Source organism: Pleurodeles waltl, chromosome 11 (genome assembly GCF_031143425.1).
Source record: "Pleurodeles waltl isolate 20211129_DDA chromosome 11, aPleWal1.hap1.20221129, whole genome shotgun sequence".
NCBI classification, from domain to species: Eukaryota; Metazoa; Chordata; class Amphibia; order Caudata; family Salamandridae; genus Pleurodeles; species Pleurodeles waltl.
Window position 1 is genome coordinate 486282184 of NC_090450.1, and position 23006 is coordinate 486305189.

A 23006-nucleotide genomic window follows, 5' to 3' on the forward strand; every position below is an offset into this window, starting at 1 on the left:
TCTATGCAAATTTCGTGACCATTTAATTGGAAAATTGCTTTAGTTGCATTAAAAAATCGCCTGCACGATGTCCATTAAACTAGGTGGGTCACAAAAGTTTGTGTACTAAAAAGTAGATTGTGGTTCCAAAACATTTGGGAAGCACTGCTCATTTTATGAGAATGAAAAGCTTGGAATGTTGTTTGTCATTTGAAAAAATGAATTTCATATTTTCCTTTTGACACTTTTTAGGTGCTGTGACATCCTTTTCAGTGGGATATGTAAAAATCAATTGGGATGTTTCTGGAGAACTGGCTCTGGGTATTTTTACAGGATTGGATGCTGGAGCTGTGTTTGTCATGCGGTTCATTCCTAACATATGGGTTTGTTATGCTGCATATCTGGTATTTAAGGCATCGTACATGCTTCTGATCACAATAGCAACGTGAGTATGATCTACCAGTTTTGGTCTTTATATTTTACTAACACCCCAAATAAATACAAATTTACATTTGTATAATTCTACAGGATTGTAATTGAATTTTAAATCCGTTCTTGGAGGCTGTGCTTATCTATCTTTCGTTAGAGCAACTGCACGGAGATTACATTGTGTAAATGCACTGCAGTCTTTCCAATGGGAACATATTCAACGGAATGCAAAGTCAACCATTGGGATGTAAGCATTAGCAAAACCAAATAGTTTTGATTTTTGAATAGTGAAATGTTCTTTCTGTATAACTGCTTAGGGGAAAGGTAAAGGAGAAAGAGTCGCACTGCTTGCGGCAGATGAAGCAGACGCAACAAGTGGTCTTGCTGATCAGAATTAGCCTAAGCGTGAAAAAATGAACCGACCCATGTAGAAATCGCGAGATTTAGTGAAATATCTATAGCTCTAAAATTCTGGTTAGGCTAAGGGATACTCAGACACGTCAAGATGGTTTCTGTAAAGCCACGACAGCTTGTGTGCAGTCATTCACATGTATTTTTATTTATTTGTTTTGCTTATTTGTACAGTTCTGGCTCATGATCATCTGAGTGTTTATCATGAGGTGAGAAATACATTGAACCCTAGTAAAGTGACAGATAAACAGTAACAATAAATACATCTGAACAGGAGATGCAGGTAAAGTTAGCGAGGAGGATGTAGTAAAGTGAAGGGCTCAGTTAGAGATTAATGGAGTGACTGATCCAACATTGGCATCTGATATTGATGGTTTGATTGGTAGATCAGCCACCCTGCCAAATTTGCATTTTTCCCGCCACAAACAGAGTTGGGGACCAAAGGATTTCCTTCAGGAAAGGCTTTGTGACTTATGCATGCTATTTTAAAATGAATTCAAGCATCGATGGGGAGACAGTGGAGTGGAGTGGGTCATACCTTCAGATTTTTTATCACCTGTGCCGTGTGCACTTTTATCCCTTTACCTTTGAAAGGCACTATGCCTGTTTTTGTTTTTCAGCTACAGTTTGTGTGGTTTCTGATTGTGAAGGACTCTTCAAATTGCACGTGGCCCTTTGGATGCAATAGTCTTGATTGATCTTCCCACCCGGTAGCCTCAAGAATGTAGTTTCCCTCTAATGAATTTAGGGGCTTATTTGCAAGCCCTCCATGCCGCCAGTGCGTCACTTTTTCTGACGCACCGGCAGCGCATAGTGCAGGCCCATATCTACAAGGCCACACAAAGCCATTTTGTGTGGCTTTTCATTGCCTTGTACATACAATGTAAGGCAACGCAACGCAAGTCACAGCATTGCCTTACACTGTGGCAGGGAGGCGTTCCGTTAGCGTTACAGTGGGTTGCCCCAAGCAAAACCCATGGGTTTTGGCGCATTCCCAGATTTACAAGGCATCATAAACATGGGAATGTGTCAAAATCTTACGTTTCTCCAGGGAAGGTGAAACAAGGAGAAATACCTTTATTTCCCCTTATTGTTTCCTCTTTCTGTGTGTGCTGCACACATAGAAAGAGTAAAAAAATTCCATACATTTTTTTTTTAGCATGAAGGTGTCCCTTCCTGCACAGAACTCATCCTGTCTGCAACGCAGGCGTTCTTACACCATGGTGCAAGGGTGGGGAGGACAGAAATGCGTTGTATCTTGTAGATATGGTGCATTTCTGTCCTTTCCCTGGGGCGCAGAGTAGCACAGCAAGGTCACTTGCTTCACAGCCCTGCGCCAAGAGGCTTGTAAATAAGCCCCTTAGTGTTTGTGAATATTACATGCAATCCGAACTGCAGTAACCTCAATAAATCTTATAATGAGTGTATATGATAAAAGCTCTGCAAACTTTGATCGTGCACCCGCCTTTAAGATAAGCCATCAGGTCCATAAACATTTACATTTGTGTAAGAATGGCATTTGCAAGGTCGATGATGCATACTTTCCAGAATGGGCAAGCCCATCCTCCACTTCTTCTTCTCTCATTCTTCTTTTTTTGGGCCTGTCTGGAGCGAATCCATATAGTTTCCTGCCAGAGCAGCCCCTTGGCCTATGTACCAGGCCATCTGCCCGTAGTGACAAGAGCAGTGCATTATGAACTTCCTAGACTTCTCTCTGAGGATGGACACTGACCAACTCAGGATGTCTTAACATTTGAATCTGTGATATGCACTGGACTGTAATTTGCAGTTGGCTCCTGAACTACTCTCTGACTTTATGACCCTCTAGCTCAGTGAAGACATGGACTTGTACCGATTCCGAGGCTGTTGGTAATTCAGAGTGTGGAGCTGAGTGCTGCCCAATTTCACTGGGCTAACAACACGTTGGAACACCAGTGGTAGAAGGAGACGTTTGAGTGGTGAGGGTAAAATGAAACTAGCAATTTAACATTAGTTAACTTTTTAAAGATACCTGTGGAGGCCGCAGTCTTTTTGAGCAGAGAGGCTAGAACTTGCATGGAAATGTGTTCTTTTTTGCGTGATCAGGCCTCCTCTGGTAATCATTGTGAAGATTAAAATCATTAGTTTAGATAAACAAGAAACAAATCCAAAGACGCGTGGAGCTACGTTTGCTTTTTATGACATTTTAGGGGTCTCACAGTGCTTCCCTCTTGAGAGACCAACAGGATAAAAACACCTTGAAAGTATCCCCTGTTTTAAAATCATATTAAAATGGAACATCACTGCAAACCTCATGTGTGACATGTTTTATTCTGTTGCTGTCTTTGGCTATGGACAGTGATGTGGTGAAAGACCTAAAAACCATGTAAAAAAAAGAAATACAGACATATTTGCATTACATATTTAAGTCCAAAACAATGTTATAAATCCCTTGAACTACAAAGGAAAGGCTGGACCCAGACCTCCACATATTTAACTTGATCCACTGAGCTGGGGAACAGAGCTCTGCAACTTAGGGCCAGGTTTAGACTTCAACAGATGGATTGCTCTGTCAGAAATGTGGTGGATATCCCATCCACCATATGACAAGTTCCATAGGACATAAGGCTCTTATAATTTGGTGGACAGGATATCTACCACATTTGTGAGGGAGTGTCCCATCCTCTAAACTCTAAATAGGTCCCATTGCCAGATGAATTGCCCCTGCTGGGAGCAACTGCTGGATCGCTGTGAGATAAACTTTGAATAAACAGCACAGCAAGCTTTATTTGACATTTTGTTCTCCTTTTGTGCCTCACAGGTAGGGTGGCCAACTGTCCCACATTTTGCAGGTTTGTTCTTCAATCGTGGCGCCTGTCCTACTGCTCACTCACAGGGGCACTGTAGGGTGCCCATTGTCCTGCAATTTGGTTCCTCACCACTTTAAATCCTCTCAGAGGATAATCAACCCAAATGTTTTGCCCTTTATGAGCTATGAAAGAGGTACCTATGTATGGCTAGGAGGTAGGAGCTGTGGAAGAGGAGGGTCCTGCACAATACAGCTTCAGGAGCACGTTCAGCCATTGAGAGATAAATAGCCTAAATGTGTGAATAAAAACCATGCTATGGACCTGTCCTGGAAGTATGCCCTTGATGTGTTTTTTCTTCCAGTAAGCTTTCTTGAATGGGCTGACATATTGTCAGATCAAGGGGCAGAAGCACAGTGAGTGTATGATTTGCCCAGAGTCAAATAGTTTGTTAAAGTGGGAGACCCACTACTGCAGAAAATGCTACTTGCTGCAAAGGCGATATATTTACCTCTGTATTGCATTGTGTTGGAGATGGACCTTTCTCCCCTCCTCCTGATACCATTCAGTCAATTTCTTTAACCATAAGCTAACTCACGTGTTTTGATTTTATTTTGCTTTTGAAAATTCACACATTTGCCAAAATGAAGCAGAGGGATAAGTTCCAATAGTGGTTGCTCAATATTGCACAATTAAGCTAAATGGGAGGACAGAATTAATAGTTGTGTCTCCTTTTTCCATATTTCTACCTAGTCCTTCAGACCTCAACTGTGGTGGCAGTGATTCTAATGGCCAGGCCAAGGGACTAGCCTTCGCAGGGAAATGTCATTATGTTGTGGTCGTTGCCCAGCTTGAATACAGTCTTTTCCCCATCATATTTAGTTGAAGTGGTAAAGCTGAGATTAAATGTCAAATATCCTAGTTCTGGACTAGTGGCGGTAGGGTGTTTGGACTTCTACAAGATATTGAGTTATAACTATCTGGAGCCAAAAATATCAGAAATAAATTATTGTGACACAAAATATTGTGATGCAAAAATATTGTTGTCAAGAATATAATTTTCATAGGTACCTAACATTGTTTCTAATAATATTGTTTAATATCATTTTCAGTAATGTAATTGCAAATAATATCATTTTTTAACCCCTTGGGTGCTCAGGACGTAACGGTTACATCTTTGGCTGCGCCGCTCAGGTGCCGAGGATGTCACCATTACGTCCTGCACCTGGCCCACAGTGGGAGCGCTAGCACTCCCCGTGGCCCTCCCACCCCCCTCCCCTGGGCAGGGATGGAAGGGGAATCTATTCCCCTTCCACCCCCCAGTGATGTCTGATGATGTCAGCGCATAATCGCACGCTGACCTCATCAGAGGTCGCCCCCATTGCGCTGGAAGCTCAGCTTTCAGTGCGATCGGATGAGAAATGCTTGCATTTCTCTTCTGAGCGGGTGGGGTGGGGGAGATCATAGAGGCATCAAAGGAAAGGAAAGGCTTTTCCTTTCCTTTGATGTCTTTCCAAGAATTCCTGCAGTACGATCGCATAGCGTTCTTGCTGCAGGAATGCCCACTAGACACCAGGGAGTTTGTTTACTTTGTGTGAACAAACAAGGGCAAGGGCTGCTCTCCAAGGGGGCATTTTGTTATTAGGCCATTTCTGCCGCCCTTGGGGGCAGACCGGTCTATGTTAATTAGGCCCATCTGCCCCCAAAGAGGGCAGAAACCTCTAGGCACCAGGGATAAAAAATTTTTTACAGGAGGGGAGTGGTCAGGCAAGGGTCACTCCCCTGGGGGCCAAATTCATTTTAGTCCATTTCTGCCCCTCTTGGGGGCAGATTGGCCTATTTTTATTAGGCCAATCTGCCCCAAAGTGGGGCAGAAACCACTGGACATAAGGGATTTTTTAATGCTAATTTCACTCAAGGGGAGCGAGCCCTTAGGCAAGGGTCGCTCCCCTGGGGGGCACACTTAATATAGGCCATTTCTGCTCCCCTTGGGGGCAGATCGGCCTGTGTTATTAAGACCCATCTGCCTCCAAGGGGGGCAGAAACCTCTAGGCACCAGGGATCTTTTTTGTTGTTTTTGTATAGGAGTGGAGCGGCCCCTTGGGCAAGGGTTGCTTCCCTGGGGACAAATTTAGTTTAGGCCATTTCTGCCCCCAATGGGGGCAGATCGGCCTATTTTTATTAGGCCAATCTGCCCCCCAGGGGGACAGAAACCACTGGACCCCAGGGATTTTTTTTACCGCCAATTTCAAGCAAGGGGAGCAACCCCTTATGCAAGGGTCTCTCCCCTGGGTGCCAATTTTATGTTAGGCCATTTCTGCCCCCCTTTGGGGGCTGATTGGCCTATTTTTATTAGGTTGGGGCAGGAACCACTAGACACCAGTTTTTTTTTTTTTTTGCACCAATTTCACGCAAGGGGAGCGACCCCTTAGGCAACGGTCGCTCCCCCGGGGGCAAATTTTATTTTAGGCCATTTCTGCCCCTCTGGGGGGCAGATCGGCCTATTTCTATTAGGCCCATCTGCCCCCAAGGGAGGCAGAAACCACTTAGGCACCAGGGATTTTTGTGTGTGTATTTTGTTTAGGGGCAGCCCCTTGGGCAAGGATCGCTCCCCGTGGGGGCACATTACTGTTGGCCATTTCTGCCCCCTTTGGGGGCAAATCGGCGTATTTTTGTAAGGGCCATCTGCCCCCAAAGGGGGCAGAAAGCCTACTAGACACTAGGAAAGAATTTTTCTCAAAAAAAGAGGGTGGGCGTATGGCCATGCCCCACCCCGAATAAATGGGGACAAAGCTGTTCTGCCGACCGATGGGCAGATGGGGCAATTACTCCAGATCCTCTCCCCGAGGGCCAGGAAGCCTACTAGATGCCAGGGAATTAAAAAAAAAATAGTGGGGTGGTGGCTACCAACCAGTATGAGCATGGTTATGCCCCCACCCCAACTGAAGTGGGTAACAATCTTTCAGCTCTCCCCCCGCACACTGAAAGATCTTATACCAACGGCAAGCAAGAGGACATTTGATTAATTTGGGTTTTGGTTTTACATTTGGGCCATGAGAGCTTGGCTAAGTCTCAAAATCGTCACACTTGGAATGGTGCTCCCTCAATTTTGACATGTTTTTGGATCTTCCCGGTCACAGGCACTTGGCCCACCTACACAAGTGAGATATCATTTTTATTGGGAGTCTGAGGGGAACATTGGGTGGTAGGAAATTTGTGCCGGTGCAGTGATCCCACACAGAAATGTGGGGAAAATGTGATTTTTTAGGTAAATTTAAGGTTGCTGAAGATTCTGGGTAAGAAAACACTGGGGGAACAATGCAAGTCACACCTCACTGGACTCTCTCAGCTGTCTAGTTTTCAGAAATGTCTGGGTTTGGTAGGTTTCCCGAGATGGCTGCTGAGCCCAGGAACAAAAGCTCAGGTGCTCACCGCAAATTCAGGTAGTTTTGTAATTGATAATTTTGATGCGTCCACTTAGTGTGTTGGGGCATTTCCTGTCGGGGGAACTAGGTCTACCCATACAACTGAGGTACCATTTTTATTGGGAGACTTGGGGAAATGCTGGGTGGGACGAAATTTGTGGCTCCTCTCAGATTCCAGAACTTTCTATCACCAAAATGTGAGGAAAAAGTGTATTTTTTGCCACATTTTGAGGTTTGCAAAGGATTCTGGGTAACAGAACCTGGTGAGAGCGCCACAAGTTACCCCATCTTGGGTTCCGGAAGGTGTCTAGTTTTCAGAAATGTCCAAGTTTGCTAGGTTTTCATAGGTGCCGGATGAGCTAGAGACCAGAATCCACAACAAGGCACTTTGCAAAAAACAGGTCACTTTTTGGGGGGAAAATGTGATGTGTCCATGTGGTGTTTTGGGGCATTTCCTGTCACGGGCACTGGGCCTTTCCACACAAGTGAGGTGTAATTTTCATCAGGACACTTGGGGGAATAAATAACATTTGTGGCTCCTCTCATATTCCAGCACCTTCTATCATCAAAATGTGAGGAAAAAGTGTTTTTGCCCAATTTTGAGGTTTTCAAAGGATTGTGGGTAACAGAACCCGGTGAGAGCCCCACAAGGTGTCTAGTTTTAAAAAATGCACAGGTTTGGTAGGTTTCCCTAGGTGCCGGCTGAGCTAAAGGCCAAATATCCAAAAAACAAGTCAGATTTCAATGTAAAAATGTGATGTGTTCATGTTGCATTTCCTGTCATGGACACTAGGCCTTCCCACACAAGAGAGGTACCATTTTTATCGGGAGACTTGTGGGAACACAGAATAGAAGACAGTGTGTGAAAAATAAGTCTATTTGAGAAATGCCCTGTAATTCACATGCTAGTATGGGGACCCGGAAATTCAGAAATGTGAAAATAACCACTGCTTCTCAACACCTCATCTTGTGCCCATTTTAGAAATACAAAGGTTTCCTTGATACCTAATTTTCACTCTTTATATTTCACCAAATGAATTGCTCTATTCCCCGTTTACAATGAAAACCCATTGCAAGGTGCAGCTCATTTATTGGCTCTTAGGGTTCTTGATAAACCTACAAGCCCTATATATCCCCGCAACCAGAAGAGTCCAGCAGACATAGCAGTATATTGCTTTAAAAAACCAGCCATAGCTGGAAAAAGTTATAGAAGAAAACATGGACAGAAATGGCTCTTTTTTCACCTCAATTTGAATATTTGTTTTATTTTAGTTGTTTCTATAGGAAAACCTTGAAGGATCTACACAAATGACCCCTTGCTGAATTTAGAATTTTGTCTGCCTTTCAGAAATGTTTAGCTGTCTGGGATCCAGCATTGGTTTCACACCCATTTCTGTCACTAACTGGAAGGAGGCTGAAAGCACAAAAATGGTAAAAATGGGGTATGTCCCAGTAAAATGCCACAATTCTGTTGAAAAATGTTGTTTTCTGATTCAAGTCTGCCTGTTCCTGAAAGCTGGGAAGATGGTGATTTTAGCACCACAAACCATTTGTTGATGCAATTTTCAGGGAATAAAACACATGCTTTCTTCTGCAGCACTGTTTCCCATTTAAAAAAAATATGAAATTTTAGCTGTATTTTGGCTAATTTCTTGGTCTCCTCCAGGGGATCCCCAAAACTCCTGGTACCTATAGAATCCTTAGGATGTTAGAAAAAGAGGACACAAATTAGGCATGGGTAGTTATCTGGACAAAAAGTTATAAGGGCCTAAGCGCGAACTGCCCCAAATAGCCAAAAAAAGACTTGGCACAGGAGGGGGAAAAGGCTTGGCAGGGAAGGGGTTAATTATTTAAATGTGTTTACTTCATATAATAATATTATGTGTTACTATGTTTTGTATAATTGTTATTATTTTTAAAATATAGTTTGTAATTTTAAGTGATTTTATTTTTTTAATGTAATTGTCAACAATAATTTATAGTGTTGCTGCAGTTTGTTGGGTTTGTATGGTAATAAGGTGGGAAGTTAATTAAGTAATAATTACATATTAATTAAATATCACATTTTAAATCAATTATGTGATTGAAATTAATTATGTAAATTATGTAATACTGATTTATTTTGTTATATTGTAGGTGGGGGTTGCTAGGTTTGTAATAATAAAGGGTGGGAAGTTAATAAGGTAATAATTAGTTATTAATTTAGAATTAAACATTTTATTGATTACTAATTATTTAAATTGTTCAACACTGATATATTTTAGTTATATGTTAGGTGCATGTTGCTAGGTTATAGGTGTTTAGGGTGGGGAGTTAATTAAGTAATTAACAATGCTTTATTAATTGTTAATCTATTATTTAATTGAGTATTAAATATGTAAATTGTGCTATACTAACTAGGTGTGCGCTGCTAGGTTTATAAGGGTATAGAATGAAAAATGAATTAAGTAATAATTGAAAAAATATTTTTATATTTTTCAAATAGTAAGTAATTGTTAAAATTAGTTTTTACATAGTGAAATAATTCATATTAAAATAGTAGATAATCAGTTTTAATTAATAATGATTATTTTTATTATTCATTTTGTAAATTGTTTAATTGTTATATAAATATATACATATATACATATATATTTAATGTTAATAATGTTTATATTAAGAGTTTACTGTTTTTTCTAAATTAATAGGCTTATTGAACAAGTCACTTACCTTTTGTAACGCATTATATGGTAGAGACTCCATCTAGCTGTAGAATCCTTACCTTTGATTTTCCCAGGCGTCAGGCTGCATCCAGAAACTTTTGCACGGGCTATCGGGTGACTCCGTTCAATTCTGTATGGTGTTGCTGGCGCAGTTGGCACCGGATGTAACTTCGCGACCACATGTATAGGCGCCATCCAGGCGCGTGGTTGTCAGTTACTTTTACCATAACTTTCCACGCCAGCAGCGTAGAGCCATGACAAGAACTGGCACAACGTGTGTCACAACTAGGGCCCTGAAAAAGGCATCACCCTAACCCTAGTAACAATTCCGCAGAGTGGGGAGGTAGGGGTGGTTGTGAGGAATCTGCAGCAAGATAGTCTCTACCAGATATTGCGTTACAGAAGGTATGTAACTTGTTTGTCCGATAGAGACCCTTACGGCGGAGTGGTTGCACTTTACAAACTCTGACAAGCTGACTTCTGGCTGCATATTCCTTACCTTTGATTAGATACCCAAGCCATATCCTCCTGGCAGTGGGCTGGGGACTGCAGGACCAAACTGCTGAAACGCCATCCTCACAGACCTGCCTGTCCAGGCAGTAGTGTTTGGCAAACGTGCAGGGATGCCCACGTTGCTGCCTAGCAGATGTCCAGGACTGGAACTCCATGTGCTAATGCTGTGGTCACAGCTTTTCCTCTGTGTAGGAGGCTGGCCTGGTTTGTAGTGTGTACCTTGGGCACTTATACCCTATACCATGTCCAGTTATCCTTTATTAGTGAAATCTCGTAGTGTTCTAGCAGCTTAGGCTGATAGAGGTAGCTATAGCAGAGCAGTTTAGGCTGAACTAGGAGACATGCAAAGCTCATGCAATACCACTTATAGTTACACAGTACTTATACACAAGTAAAGACAATACTCAGTATTACCAAAATAAAGGTATTTATTTGGGTGACACAGTACCAAACATATCTTAGAGACAATACTCCTTCTGGAGGTAAGTATTATACACAATATATACACTAGACTCCAAAATTAGACAAGTAAATAGTTATAGAACAATGCAAACAGTAGGAAATCCTATAGAATGCAATGGGAGAAAATAGGTCCAGGGTCAACACATACCATATACTAAGAAAGTGGAATGCGAATCACAAATTCCCCTCTACATAAGTGTAATGTGGTCAGAATTGCTGGGAGAGTAAGAATACAGTAAAGGTAAGTAAATTACCCCACCCCAGAGCCCAGAAAAGCAGGAGTAAAGTACTGCAAGTTTCCTTAGGACACACTACACCTCGTGATTGGGATTTTGCAGCAGCCAACCAAGTCTGAAAAGAACAACTGCTGGATTCCTGGACCTGAAGACCTGCAAAGGACCAAGTCCAGAAGTCGAAAGAAGTTCCAGGAAGGACAGGAGCCCCTGCCAACCCAGAAGAGGGTGCAAAAGAGGAGTCCCTGGTTAGTTGAAGACTGCAAAAATGCACCCTAGGAAGATGCCAGCAGGTTACTGCATGATGCAAAAGATGCCCCATGGCATGAATATCGTTGCTGAAGAGTCCCAGGGTACTGGTCGTCGTCTTGGAAGGTGCCTGCTTGGAGCAGGGGAGTGACTCCGTCACTCCACAGGAGATTTCTTCGGGCCTTCTGGTGCAGGATGAAGGCAGGGAGACCCCAGAGCATGCACACCATGGAAACGGTTGCAGTTGCTGACTTGGAGCTGAGGTTGCTAAAGAAAAGTCTCTTGCAGTTACAACATTTCCTGGAGCAGGCTGCGGTTGATCCGAGGTCAGAAGAGTCTGAAGGTGTTGCAGAGGATTCCTGAAGGAAACTTGCAAGCAGAATCTGAAGAGAACCTACAGGAGAGACCCTAAATGGCCCTGAGAGGGGGATTTGCTGCCTTCTCAGCTAAGGACCTATCAGGAGGGATCTCTGACGTTACCTGCTGGCACTGGCCACTCAGAGCCCTCCAGAGTGCCCCCACACCTTGCAAAGCAAGGTGGCTGAAGTCTGGGACACACTGGAGGAGCTCTGGGCACCACCCCTGGAGTGGTGATGGACAGGGGAGTGGTCACTCCCCTTTCCTTTGTCCAGTTTCGCTCCAGAGCAGGGGACAAGGGGTCCCTGAACCGGTGTAGACTGGTTTATGCAAGGAGGGCACCATCTGTGCCCTTCAAAGCATTTCCAGAGGCTGGGGGAGCCTGCCCCTCCCCAGCCTGCCCCTCCCCAGCCTGTAACACCTATTTCCAAAGGGAGAGGTGTAACACTCTGCTCTCAGAGGAAATACTTTGTTCTGCCTTCCTGGGACTGGGCTGCCCAGACACCTGAGAAGGGCAGAACACTGTCTGTGAGGTGGCAGCAGCTGTAGCTGCAGTGCAAGCCGCAGAGAGCTTGTTTGGCAGTACTGGGGGTATTGACCTATATGTAGTGCACGCTTGTAATGGTGTCCCCACACTCACAAAGTCAGAGGAAATGGCCCTGAACTATGTGGGGGCACCTTTGCTAGTGCAAGGGTGCCCTCAAACTTAGTAACTTTGCACCTAACCTTCAGCAAGTGAAGGTTAGACATATAGGTGACTTATAAGTGCAGTGAAAATGGCTGTGAAATAACGTGTGCGTTATTTCACACAGGCTGCAATGGCAGTCGTCCTGTGTAAGGGTTTGTCTGAGCTCCCTATGGGTGGCAAAAGAAATGCTACAGCCCATATGGATCTCCTGGAACCCCAATGCCCTGGATACCTAGGTACCATATACGAGGGACTTATAAGGGGGGTCCAGTATGCCAGTTGAAATTGGTAAATGAAGTCACTGGCCTATAGTGACACATTTAAAAGCATGGAGAGCATAAGCACTGAGATTCTGGTTATCAGAGCCTCAGTGACACAGTTAGGTACAACTCAGGCATGCACATTAGGCCATAAAATATGAGCGCTGAGGTCCTGATCAGCAGGATCCCAGTGAGACTGGCAAAAACATACTGACATACATGTGAAAAATGGGGGTGACATGCCAAGGAAGATGGTACTTTCCTACACTCTGGTGGAATGGGCCCTTAAGAGCTCAGAGGCTGCTTCTTAGCTACAGTGTAGCAGATTTTAATACAGATGACAACGCAGTATGAAATGGTCCATTTCTGTACTGCCCATCCCTTCTTTGCTCCCACATACCACACAAAGAGTTGGTCATCCTCCTGAAACTCTTTTGTGCAGTCAAGATAGAATGACAACTCCATTTTTGGGTCCAGGCAGTGGAGTCGCTCCTCTTCCTTAGAAGAATGTGGGGAGTAAAGAAGGTGGGCAAGGTGACAGTTTGACCCAGATGGAATGGGGTCACCACCTTGGAGAGGAAAGAGGCATGGGTGCGTAGCACAACCTTTTCTGGAAATACTGTGAGATATGTCAGGTTAGATGAAAAGCCCTGTATCTCACTCACCCTCCAGGCAGATGTAATTGCAACTAAGAAGGTCTTCTTGATGGTGAGCAGCTGGAGAGTACAGTTATGTAATGGTTCGAAAGGAACACACATGAGATATGTGAGAACTAAATTGAGATCCCACTGAGGCATGAAAAGGGTGTAGGGGAAACATATTTACAAGCCCTTTAAGAAACCTATTTACAATAGGGGACTTGAAAAAAGGAGTTTGATCAGGCAGCCACAGAAAGGCTGATAGAGCGGATAGATAACCCTTCAGTGTCCCCAGAGAGAAACCCTGCTATGCAACAGAAAGAATAAAGAGAAGAATATCAGATAGAGAAGCAGAGAGAGGATCTATAGAATTCTCTGTACAAGATCTTACAAATGTTTGCCAATGGCAAGCGTATACCATTTTTTGGAGGAACACCTGGCTCCCAAGAGAACATTACAGACTTCGAGAGGAAGGTCAAAGGCTGCCAACTGCCGCTGCTCAATCTCCATACATGAAAGCATAGATTTGACAGGTTCGGGTGGAGGACCTTACCTTGCTGCTGCGACAGAAGATCCTCCCAAAAGGGCAGGCTGAGCATAGGAGCAACACACATTCCCAGAAGCTTGGGATACTAGACTCTCCAAGCTCAGCCAGGAGCTACAAGAGGGCCCAGCCATTCTTGATCTTCTTGAGAACTCTGGGCAGGAGTGATATGGGTAGAAAGGCATACAGTCCTGAGCTCCACTTGCGATGAAAAGCATTGCGGAGCGAGTACCGCCTTGGAAACTCCAACGTGCAATTCTGCTGATATTGCGTGTTCTCTTCAGAGGCAAATAGCTCTCACCAAGGCTCTCCACACTGCTGAAAGAGACCTTGTACCAACTTTGAATTTAGATGCTACTCATGATCCACTAGGCATCGATGGCTGAGTTTGTCTGCCCTGGCGTTCGGGGAACCTGCCAGGTGTTGAACCACCAGGGTTATACCCTGCTGTTCCAGCTATTTCCAGAGACACAGGGCCTCCTGACAAAGGGTCCACGGTCCCACCCTGCCCTGCTTATTGCAGTACCACATGGGGGTGGTATTGTCTGTGTACACCTGCACTAACTTCCCCTTGACAGAGGGAAGAAATTCCTTCAATGCTAGTTGGATCACCCTGAGCTCTGACATGTTGATGTGGAGCCTGGATTCAGTCAGAGACCAGAGTCCTCTGATCCCCACCTCTCCCAAATGGCTGCCCCATCACAGGAGTGATGCATCTGTCACTTCTATGATGTCTGGTTGAGGAAGGGAGGGGAGTCTGCCTCTGACCCAATCGTATTTGTTAACCACCACTGCAGGTCTTTCACAGTTTCCTCTGAGATCACGACCATGTGGGAGAGATTTTGCTGATGCTGCGCTCACTGGAACTTCAGGTTCCACTGCAGAGCCTGCATATGTCATCTGGCATGTTTTACCAGCAGGAAGCGGGAGGCTATGAGATCCAGCAGCCTCAGAGTCATTCTGCCCTAAATTCAGGATAGAGTCTGAAACATAGCCTGAATGTCCTGGACTCACTGCTCGGGAGGATAAGCCGAAACTGCACTGTGCCCAGAACTGCTCCTATGAAAGTGAGCATCTGAGAGGGAGTCAGGTGTGAATTTGTCACATTTATAGTGAACCGCAGGGAACGCCAGGGGTCTGCCATAGACTAGAGGTGGGAGACGACAGTCTGTGGTGAACTTTCTTTTAACAGCCAGTCGTCAAGATAGGGGAAGTCTATGGGGCTCATTACGAGTTTCTCTGTCTCAACGCGGAACCACCAAACTTGCAGGAAGGACGCCACCCCCATGGCAGTGGTGTCCCCACCCCACCTATTACAAGGTTACCGTCGGTCTGACCGGCGGAAACCTTGAAACAGAGCATTCCCACTGATCAATCTGGAGAGAATAGTGCTACGAGATAGCACTATTTGGCTTCCTTAAAGGAGCTGAGTGCTATCTCGTAGCACAGAAGGGGCCGACCAGCACCCTCAGAATACGCACTGTCTGCATAGCAGACAGTGCGCATTCCGTAGGTGCTGGGCAGAGGGAGCCCTGCACTGTCCATGACATGGCTATGGGAAGTTCAGGAGCCCCCTTGTGGTCCCCTGCACTACCTTTCCACCATCCTTTTCATGGCCAGGTCCCAGCCTTGAAAAGGCTAGCGGAAAGGGGGATTGAATCAGCATGGCGGCACTGAGTTCAGCGTGCCATCATGCCATTGGGAACCATGTTCCCTCTGGGGACGGTGGTCCATTGGTGGACTGACCTCCAAAGTTGTAATTTGGCGGTCGGACCGCCACCGCGAGCCTGGCGGTCTGAAGACCACCAGACTCGTAATGATGCCCTAAATCCCTTGACCTGTGGAGATGAACTGGGACCACCACCATCACCTTGGTGAACACCGAAGGGGAACTGGTAAGGCCAAATGGCAGTGCAGTGAACTGAAAGTGTTTGTGGCCTACTTTGAACCGCAGGTAATGCCTGTGGGCGGGCAGGATGGGGATATGAAAATATGAATTCCTGTAAGTCCAGTGCAACCAACCAGTCTTCTAGGTCTAGGGCAGACAAGACCTCAGTCAACATGAGCACCTTGAAAGTTTCCTTCGCGAAGAAGAGATTTAGGGTCCGTAGGTCTACAATAGGGTGAAAACCCTTGTTCTTTTTGGGTATCAGAAAGTAGTGGGAATAATACTTCTGATACGGGACCCTTTCTATGACTGTCTTGGCCAAGAGAGCTGTAACTTCCTCTCGGAGCAGACACAAATGATCCTCAAACAGCAGTTTGAATGTTGGTGGAATAGGAGGAGGAAAGAACTGAAAAGGCATTGCCCTTCCTGATGATCTGAGGTACCCATGCGTCAAATGTTATAGACTTCCAGTGGATGATATTATGGTGTATTCTCCCTCCAGTTGGGCAAGCATGGTCCTGCAGATGCAAACTAGGAGGGCTTATAGGCTGCAGATTCGTGGGGCTGTGTGGCAAAGAACTTCCGGCTTCCAGACCATCTAGGTCTGAAGGCACCATGCCCTTGCATACTCTGGGTTGATTGCATAGAGCGGTGGTTGGCACAGAGCTTGTACGTAGCCATGCCCCTGCCTTAGCCATGAAAGGGGTGAAAGGCAGACAGTGGATGAACGGGTTGCAGAGAGACCCAAGGACTTGGCCATAGCCCAAGAGTCCTTGAAGCGCTCCATCACTTAGTCTGCCTTCTCGCCAAACAAGCGAGTGCCTTTGAAGGGCATGTCCATCAGAGTTGCTTGGACATCCCCCAAAAAAACAGATGTCTTCAGCCAGGCATGGTGCCTTAAGGCCACTGTTGACGCAACCGCTCTGCCCAGTGAGTCAGTCGAATCTAAGCCACACCATATGTTGAACTTAGCTGCGTCCCTCCTGTCTTTCACCACTTGGGAAAGTATGGCCTGGGCCTTCTCCGGGACCTGAGGCAGCACTTGCGCAATTGTGTCCTAAATGGTATGGAAGAAACAGCCCAGTAAGAACAAGGTGTTCGCCGACCTCAATGCCAGGCTGGTGGAAGAAAACAGCTTCTTTACAAGATGGTTCAGCCTCTTGGTTTCCCTATCAAGGGGAGCGGATGAGAATGCACCATGGAGGCTTGGACAACCAAACTCACAGGGGTGGGGTGTTGGCTGAGCAATGTGGGGTCACCTGGAGTGGTTCAATGGCAGCGGCAATCATCCTATTGACAGGAGTACCTGTGCTGGGCTTGGACCAAGTTCCTAGCAGGCCATCTCTCAGTGCCTCATTGAAGGGCAGAAGGGGTTCAGATGTACAAGTCCCAGGATGAAGCACTTCCATCAAGATGTTGGTCTTCACATCCACTGAGGGTGTATCCACGTCGAGGACCTCTGCTGCCCAATGCACCACCATTGCATAGTATGCTCCCTCCTCCATAGCCACAGTGGGGGGAGAGAGCAAGCCAATATCTGGAAGGTGTCCAGATCACTTGCCTCCCCTAGCTCCTCACAGCAGTCCAAAGGACTTTCCAACTGGTATTCTAAACAGTCCTGTGACCCCTCCCACTCTTTCCCCATGCCTGGTTGTGTAGAAAATAAAGCTCAGGCAATGATCTGCCACCTTTGGGCTCCGTCGGTGTCAGAATCGCATCATGCATCTCCATTCCGACTGCAGATCATTAGGGATGAGAATAGGGCTGGTGCTGCCAGTTGGCACCAACAGCGCTGGGAGCATCTGCATCAAGGCCGGTGCCAAAGAAAGTTGCTTGGGTATGACCGGTGCTGGTTTGGATCCAGACTCGGATCCACAAGACTCTGCCGAAGCTGAGGCTGAAGCTGCTGGCGTGGGTCCAGTTTAAGTGTCATCCGACCCTACGGTCCCGGAGGTGCGCCAGAGGGGTCAGCCCACTTGAGTATGCTGCACATATCCTTGTAGAACTGCTTTATCTGAGTGGGTGTTGAATCAGCTCCTGGAAAAGGTGGGAGGCGCAGAGTCGAACTAGTTCCACAGAACCGTGCCAGGAACGCTGATGTTCTCCTCTCATCTCGTCGGCCAATGGGCGAGGTGAAGTCGAAGTCCTCTTGGACTTCTTCTTCTTCTTATGCACCTTTCCTGAGTGTTCTGAGGACTTTGAATGGGATGAAGAGATCTTGGGGCTCTGAGATCGGTCCAGTGACATCCTTCTTGACTGGGACACAGACCTTCTTGGAGTGGCGCGTGCCGGTGTTGCAGACTACCAGGCCGCAAGCAGTTTCAAGGACCACTTCTGCACCATGGGTCGGCAGTCCGAACATGACTTGGAGTCATGGTCATGCTCGAGGCACAAAAGGCAAACGAGATAGGGATCAATGACCAACATGGCACGGTGACAGGCACGGCAAGGTTTGTACCCTGCCTTCCTCAAGAACATCTCAACACACCTGTGGAAAAACTCCACAAAAACTCCAAACGAGGAATGCAAAAAGCGACAGAGGGGTAGCTCTCTCTGGATCTACGCTAACTGGCATGGAAAGAAAAGAACTGACGCCTGTGTGCCTGGTTGGCACTTATATAGGTAGCTGCAACCAACGTCACATCCACCAGCAATGACGCCACATGGAGCCACCCAACTGCACGCACAATGAGTCTTGCTCAGCAAACTTTTCCGGATCCAACCGGATGCCTGGGAAAATCAAAGGTAAGGAATCCACAGCTAGAAATCTCTATCAGATAAATATGTAATATGTTTCAAGTTAAGTACCTTCCCTACTCTTGCTTAGACTGGAGTGGGAATAGTGAATGTAACCCCTCTGAAATCCAACACTTTCCTCTACTGTTGCATAGACTGGAGTGGGAAAAGTACATTTTACCTCTCCAAAGTCCAACACTTTCCATCCTATTGTGCTGTTTAAAGAGGGAATAGTAAATGTAATCCCTCTAAAGTCCAACACTTTCCCTGCTGTTGTGCTGTTTGGAGTAGAATTAGTCAACATAACACCTGTAAAGTCCAACACTTTCCCTGCTGTTGAGCTGTCTGGAGTGGGAATAGTCAATATAACACCTCCGAAGTCCATCACTTTCCCTAGTATTACATCGAATGGAGTGGGAAAATTAAATGTAACCCCTGCAAAATCTATCTTTTTCCCTACTGTTGCTTAGAATGGAGTGGGAATCCTATTTGTAACTGCTCTGGATTCTAACACTTTCCCTGCTGTTGCATAGACTGGAGTAGGATTAGTAAGTCTAACTTGACGAAGTCCAATACTTTCCCTACTGTTTCACTGTTTGGAGTGGGAGTAATAATTGTAAGCCCTCTGAAGTCCAAAAGTTTCCCTATTGTTTTGCTTTGTGGAGTGGGAATAGTAAATGTATCCCCTCCTAAGTCCAATACGTTCCTTAATGTTACGCAGTTTGGAGTAGGAATAATAAATTTATCACCTCCAAAGTCCAACACTTTCCCTACTTTTACATAAAGTGGAGTGGGAATTGTATATCTATTATTTCTAGACACCATACTTTTTCTATTAATGTTTACATATATTTTTTATTTATGTATTTTAAACTTTATATATTTTTCTTATCATTTTACTTTTTTTTACACTTTTGTAATATTTTCTATAATTGTTTTTTTTGGTTTTTACATTTGATTTATTTAGCAATTTAGTTCATATTTTGTAACTGGTTTTCTACTATTTGGATATATATATATATATATGTTCAATGGCATGTATAGCAGCAGATACACATTCTTTGCTTGAGTTCGCCATCTAGTGTTGGGCTCGGAGTGTTACAAGCTGTTTTTCTTCAAAGAAGATTTTCGAGTCACGAGATCGAGTGACTCTTCCTCTCGGTGATAGAGCGCATGGGCATTGATTCCTTTGTTAGATTGTTTTCTTTTCACTGTCGGATTCGGACGTGTTTCCTCTTGCTCGGGTAGATCTTGGTTCAGTACTATCTGAACGTCACTCTTCTTTTCTATAAACATCGGTATAGTTCTCAATCTTACATTTGATCCGATTAAAATTGTTGGGGTCGATTAAATGCCTTTTTCAGGCAACATCACCGTTCTTGGGCCTACTTCGGCCTGTGGCTGTCGAACAATGTCAGGCTGATGGAAAGGACTCCGTTTCGCTTTTACCCTCGGTGTCATGCCAACTTCCCATACACCGATCAGCACTAAGTATGCAATCTCTGTCTTTCTCAGAATCACAGAGAAGAAAGCTGTGAAGCATGTCGATACCTTTGCTCGAAGAAGACTCTTAGGGATCGAAGAGCATGTTGGTTGGAGATGGCGTCCAAATCGTCGGAATAAATGCCCACCATCTTCAGGAAAGAACACACACCAGAAGAAATGACTCATAAACAACAGTTTCCATCGCAGACTCCAAATCGGATCGAGATTCCGATGGCGACAGCCAATCCATCCCATAGGCGCAGCACGTGAGTACATCAGCCCCTTCCCATCAACATAAAACAGTCAAAAAGACTTCAGCACTGATCTTGGGTCCCCCATTGCTTGACAGCCATGGTTGGACCCGAAAAATACAATCAGATGACCAACCTTCGGGTTCGGCACCGAAACACAATACCAAAGTGCATTCAACGCCGACCAGACAGCTTGCCATACCTGTTTCGGGATCAAGCCGAATATCAGAGGCTTCCACCTCAGAGCCGAAAAAAGTATCAACGCTTTCGGAGCCACTATTTGTGCCCGACTCAAACATTCAGTTTCCAAACTTTCAGAGCTGAAACCTGTGGGTGGAAAATATGCTTCAGTTACTCAGGAGTCTGCTGACATTAGGCCCATATTAGAAGTAATGGATGCTAAACAGTGAAAACTCCATATACACAAGGACACAGGAAGAATCGTAGTTTCTCCTCCTCCAACAATCAAGAGAAAATTGATTTTCCAAGAGACTGTAGAAACTGGGCCTCCACCTAATTAAACAAAAGGAAAAACCAAAGGTACCACAACAGCCTTCACCACCACATTCTCCTTTACTCCCTGCTTCTCCACAACCAGATACTCCACCACCACCACCTTCACCTACTCAATTTCACCACAATCCCCTATCTCAACACATGGGGATGATTTATATGATACTCATCAGGATATAGATCCTTGGGACTTATATGATTCAGATCTCATCCCTTCTAATGATTCTGATTTATACCCTGCAAGACCATCTCCACCTGAAGATACCACTGCTTACAATCAGTTTATAGCTAGGGCAGCTGCGCATCACAAGGTACAATTACACACAGATCCCATTGAGGATGATTTCTTATTTAACCCACTAACATCTACTCATAAGGAGTATCAGTGTCTTCCTATGCTCCCAAGCATGCTTAAACATGCAGAGGACATTTTCAAGGAGCTGGTAAAATCTAGAAATATTACACCAAGGGTGGATAAAAAGTATAAACCTGCACCTTCTGATCAGGTTTTTAGTAGAGCTCAATTGTGTCTGAGTCTATAGTCGTCAGTGCAGCTAGGGAAAGAGCAAATAGCCAATCTTCAGGAGATGCGCCTTCTCCAGACAAGGAGAGTCATAAATGTGACACAGCTGGGAAAACAGTGCTAACTCAAACTGCTACCCATTGGAGGATTGCAAACTCTCAAGCACTGTTGGCAAGATATGATAGGGCTCATTGTGACGAAATGGAAGATTTGTTACAGTACCTACCACCAGAACACCAAAAAAGGGCACAACAGATAGTAACAGAGGGGCTGGCCATTTCTAATAATCAAATTACATCTGCAATAGATGCAGTAGATACAGCAGCAGGGGGTATCAACACCAGAATCATCATTAGAAGGAAGGACTTCAGGTTTTAAACCAGAAATACAACAGGCAGTGTTGGATATGCCTTCTGATAAGCAACACCTATTTGGGCCAGAAGTTGATACCACCATAGAAAATCTAAAAAAAAGACTCTGATACAGCTAAAGCTATGGGTGCCTTTTACACTGCTCTTACCTGGGGTTCTTTTCGCAGGTCCCAGTTTAGAGGTGGTTTCAAACCATCAACTTCAGAGCCATCCACACCCCAACAGAAACAAGGGCCACATTTTTACAAGAGAGGCTCCTTTAGAGGCTCTTACAGAGGAAATCATTATAGAGGGAAAGGTAAATCAGCCACCCCAAGAGGTTCCTCCACCTCAGCTAAACAGTGACTTCTTACAGATCCCCACAGATCACACATCTCCTATGGGAGGAAGACTGGTACATTTTTACTGACAATGGCACACCATTACCACAGATCAATGGGTTCTATCAATTATCCAACATGGTTATTGCCCAGAACTTATCTCTACTCCACCAAACATCCCTCCTCACTTCCACAAACTTTCTCTGGAACATCTCAATTTATTAAAACAGGAGGTACAATCACTTCAACTCAAAGGTGCCATAAAGATGGTACCTATATCCCAACAAGGATCATGAGTGTATTCTCTATACTTCCTCATTCTAAAGAAAGATGGTACTCTCAGACCAATCTTAGATCTCAGACACCTCAATCAGTACATTCTGTCAGAACACTTTAACATGGTCACTCTACAGGACATGATTCCCCTACTACAAAAACAAGATTACATGCGATCTAAAAGATGCTTATTTCCACATTCCCATACATCCAGCACATCGAAAATTCCTATAATTTGTTATGGCAGGAAAGCACTACCATTTCAAGGTACTACCCTTTGGAGTAACAACAGCACCAAGGGTATTCACCAAATGTCTAGCAGTGGTTGCAGCATTCCTCAGAAGACAACACATACATGTCTTTCCATTTGTGGACGACTGGCTCATAAAACCCAGCACAATTCAAACATGTCAACAGCACACACAGTATACAGTGGACACGCTACACAACCTAGGAGTCAAAATCAATTATCAAAAATCTCACCTGCAGCCAGCACAAATACAGCCATATCTGGGAGCAATTCTGAACAATCAATCATCATTAGCATACCCAAACCCAGTGAGAATTCAAGTTTTTTACAGTCTCATATCTCAACTGCAAAGCAACCACACTTACACAGTGAAGTTAGTCATGAAACTATTGGGAATGATGGCATCATGCATAGCAATAGTACCCAATGCACGCCTGAACATGAGACCACTCGCAACAATGGTCTCAGGCACAGGGTCACATTCAGGATCTAGTGTTGTTGGACCGCCAGACTTACCACTCTCTGCAATGGTGGAATCACACCAACTTCTTAAAAGGGTGGCCAATTCAGGACCCTGTGCCACAGACCATATTCATAACCGATGCATCAGTGATAGGTTGGGGAGCTCATCTCAACAACCTCACCATACAATGAGAATGGAACTCAATTCAACAAACTTATCACATAAACCATTTGGAATTACAGGCAGTGTTCTTA

The 23006-nt window shown here is 44.9% G+C and overlaps 1 protein-coding gene across 1 annotated transcript in view; it reads left to right on the forward strand.

Moving 5' to 3' along the window:
- Window positions 1-23006, forward strand: part of LOC138265802 (thiamine transporter 2-like) — a 440218-nt gene that overhangs the window by 352795 nt on the left and 64417 nt on the right. The window contains exon 4 of the mRNA XM_069213860.1: window positions 232-424. Within this exon, the coding sequence (XP_069069961.1) occupies window positions 232-424 (193 nt within the window). The remainder of the gene's footprint in view (window positions 1-231; window positions 425-23006) is intronic.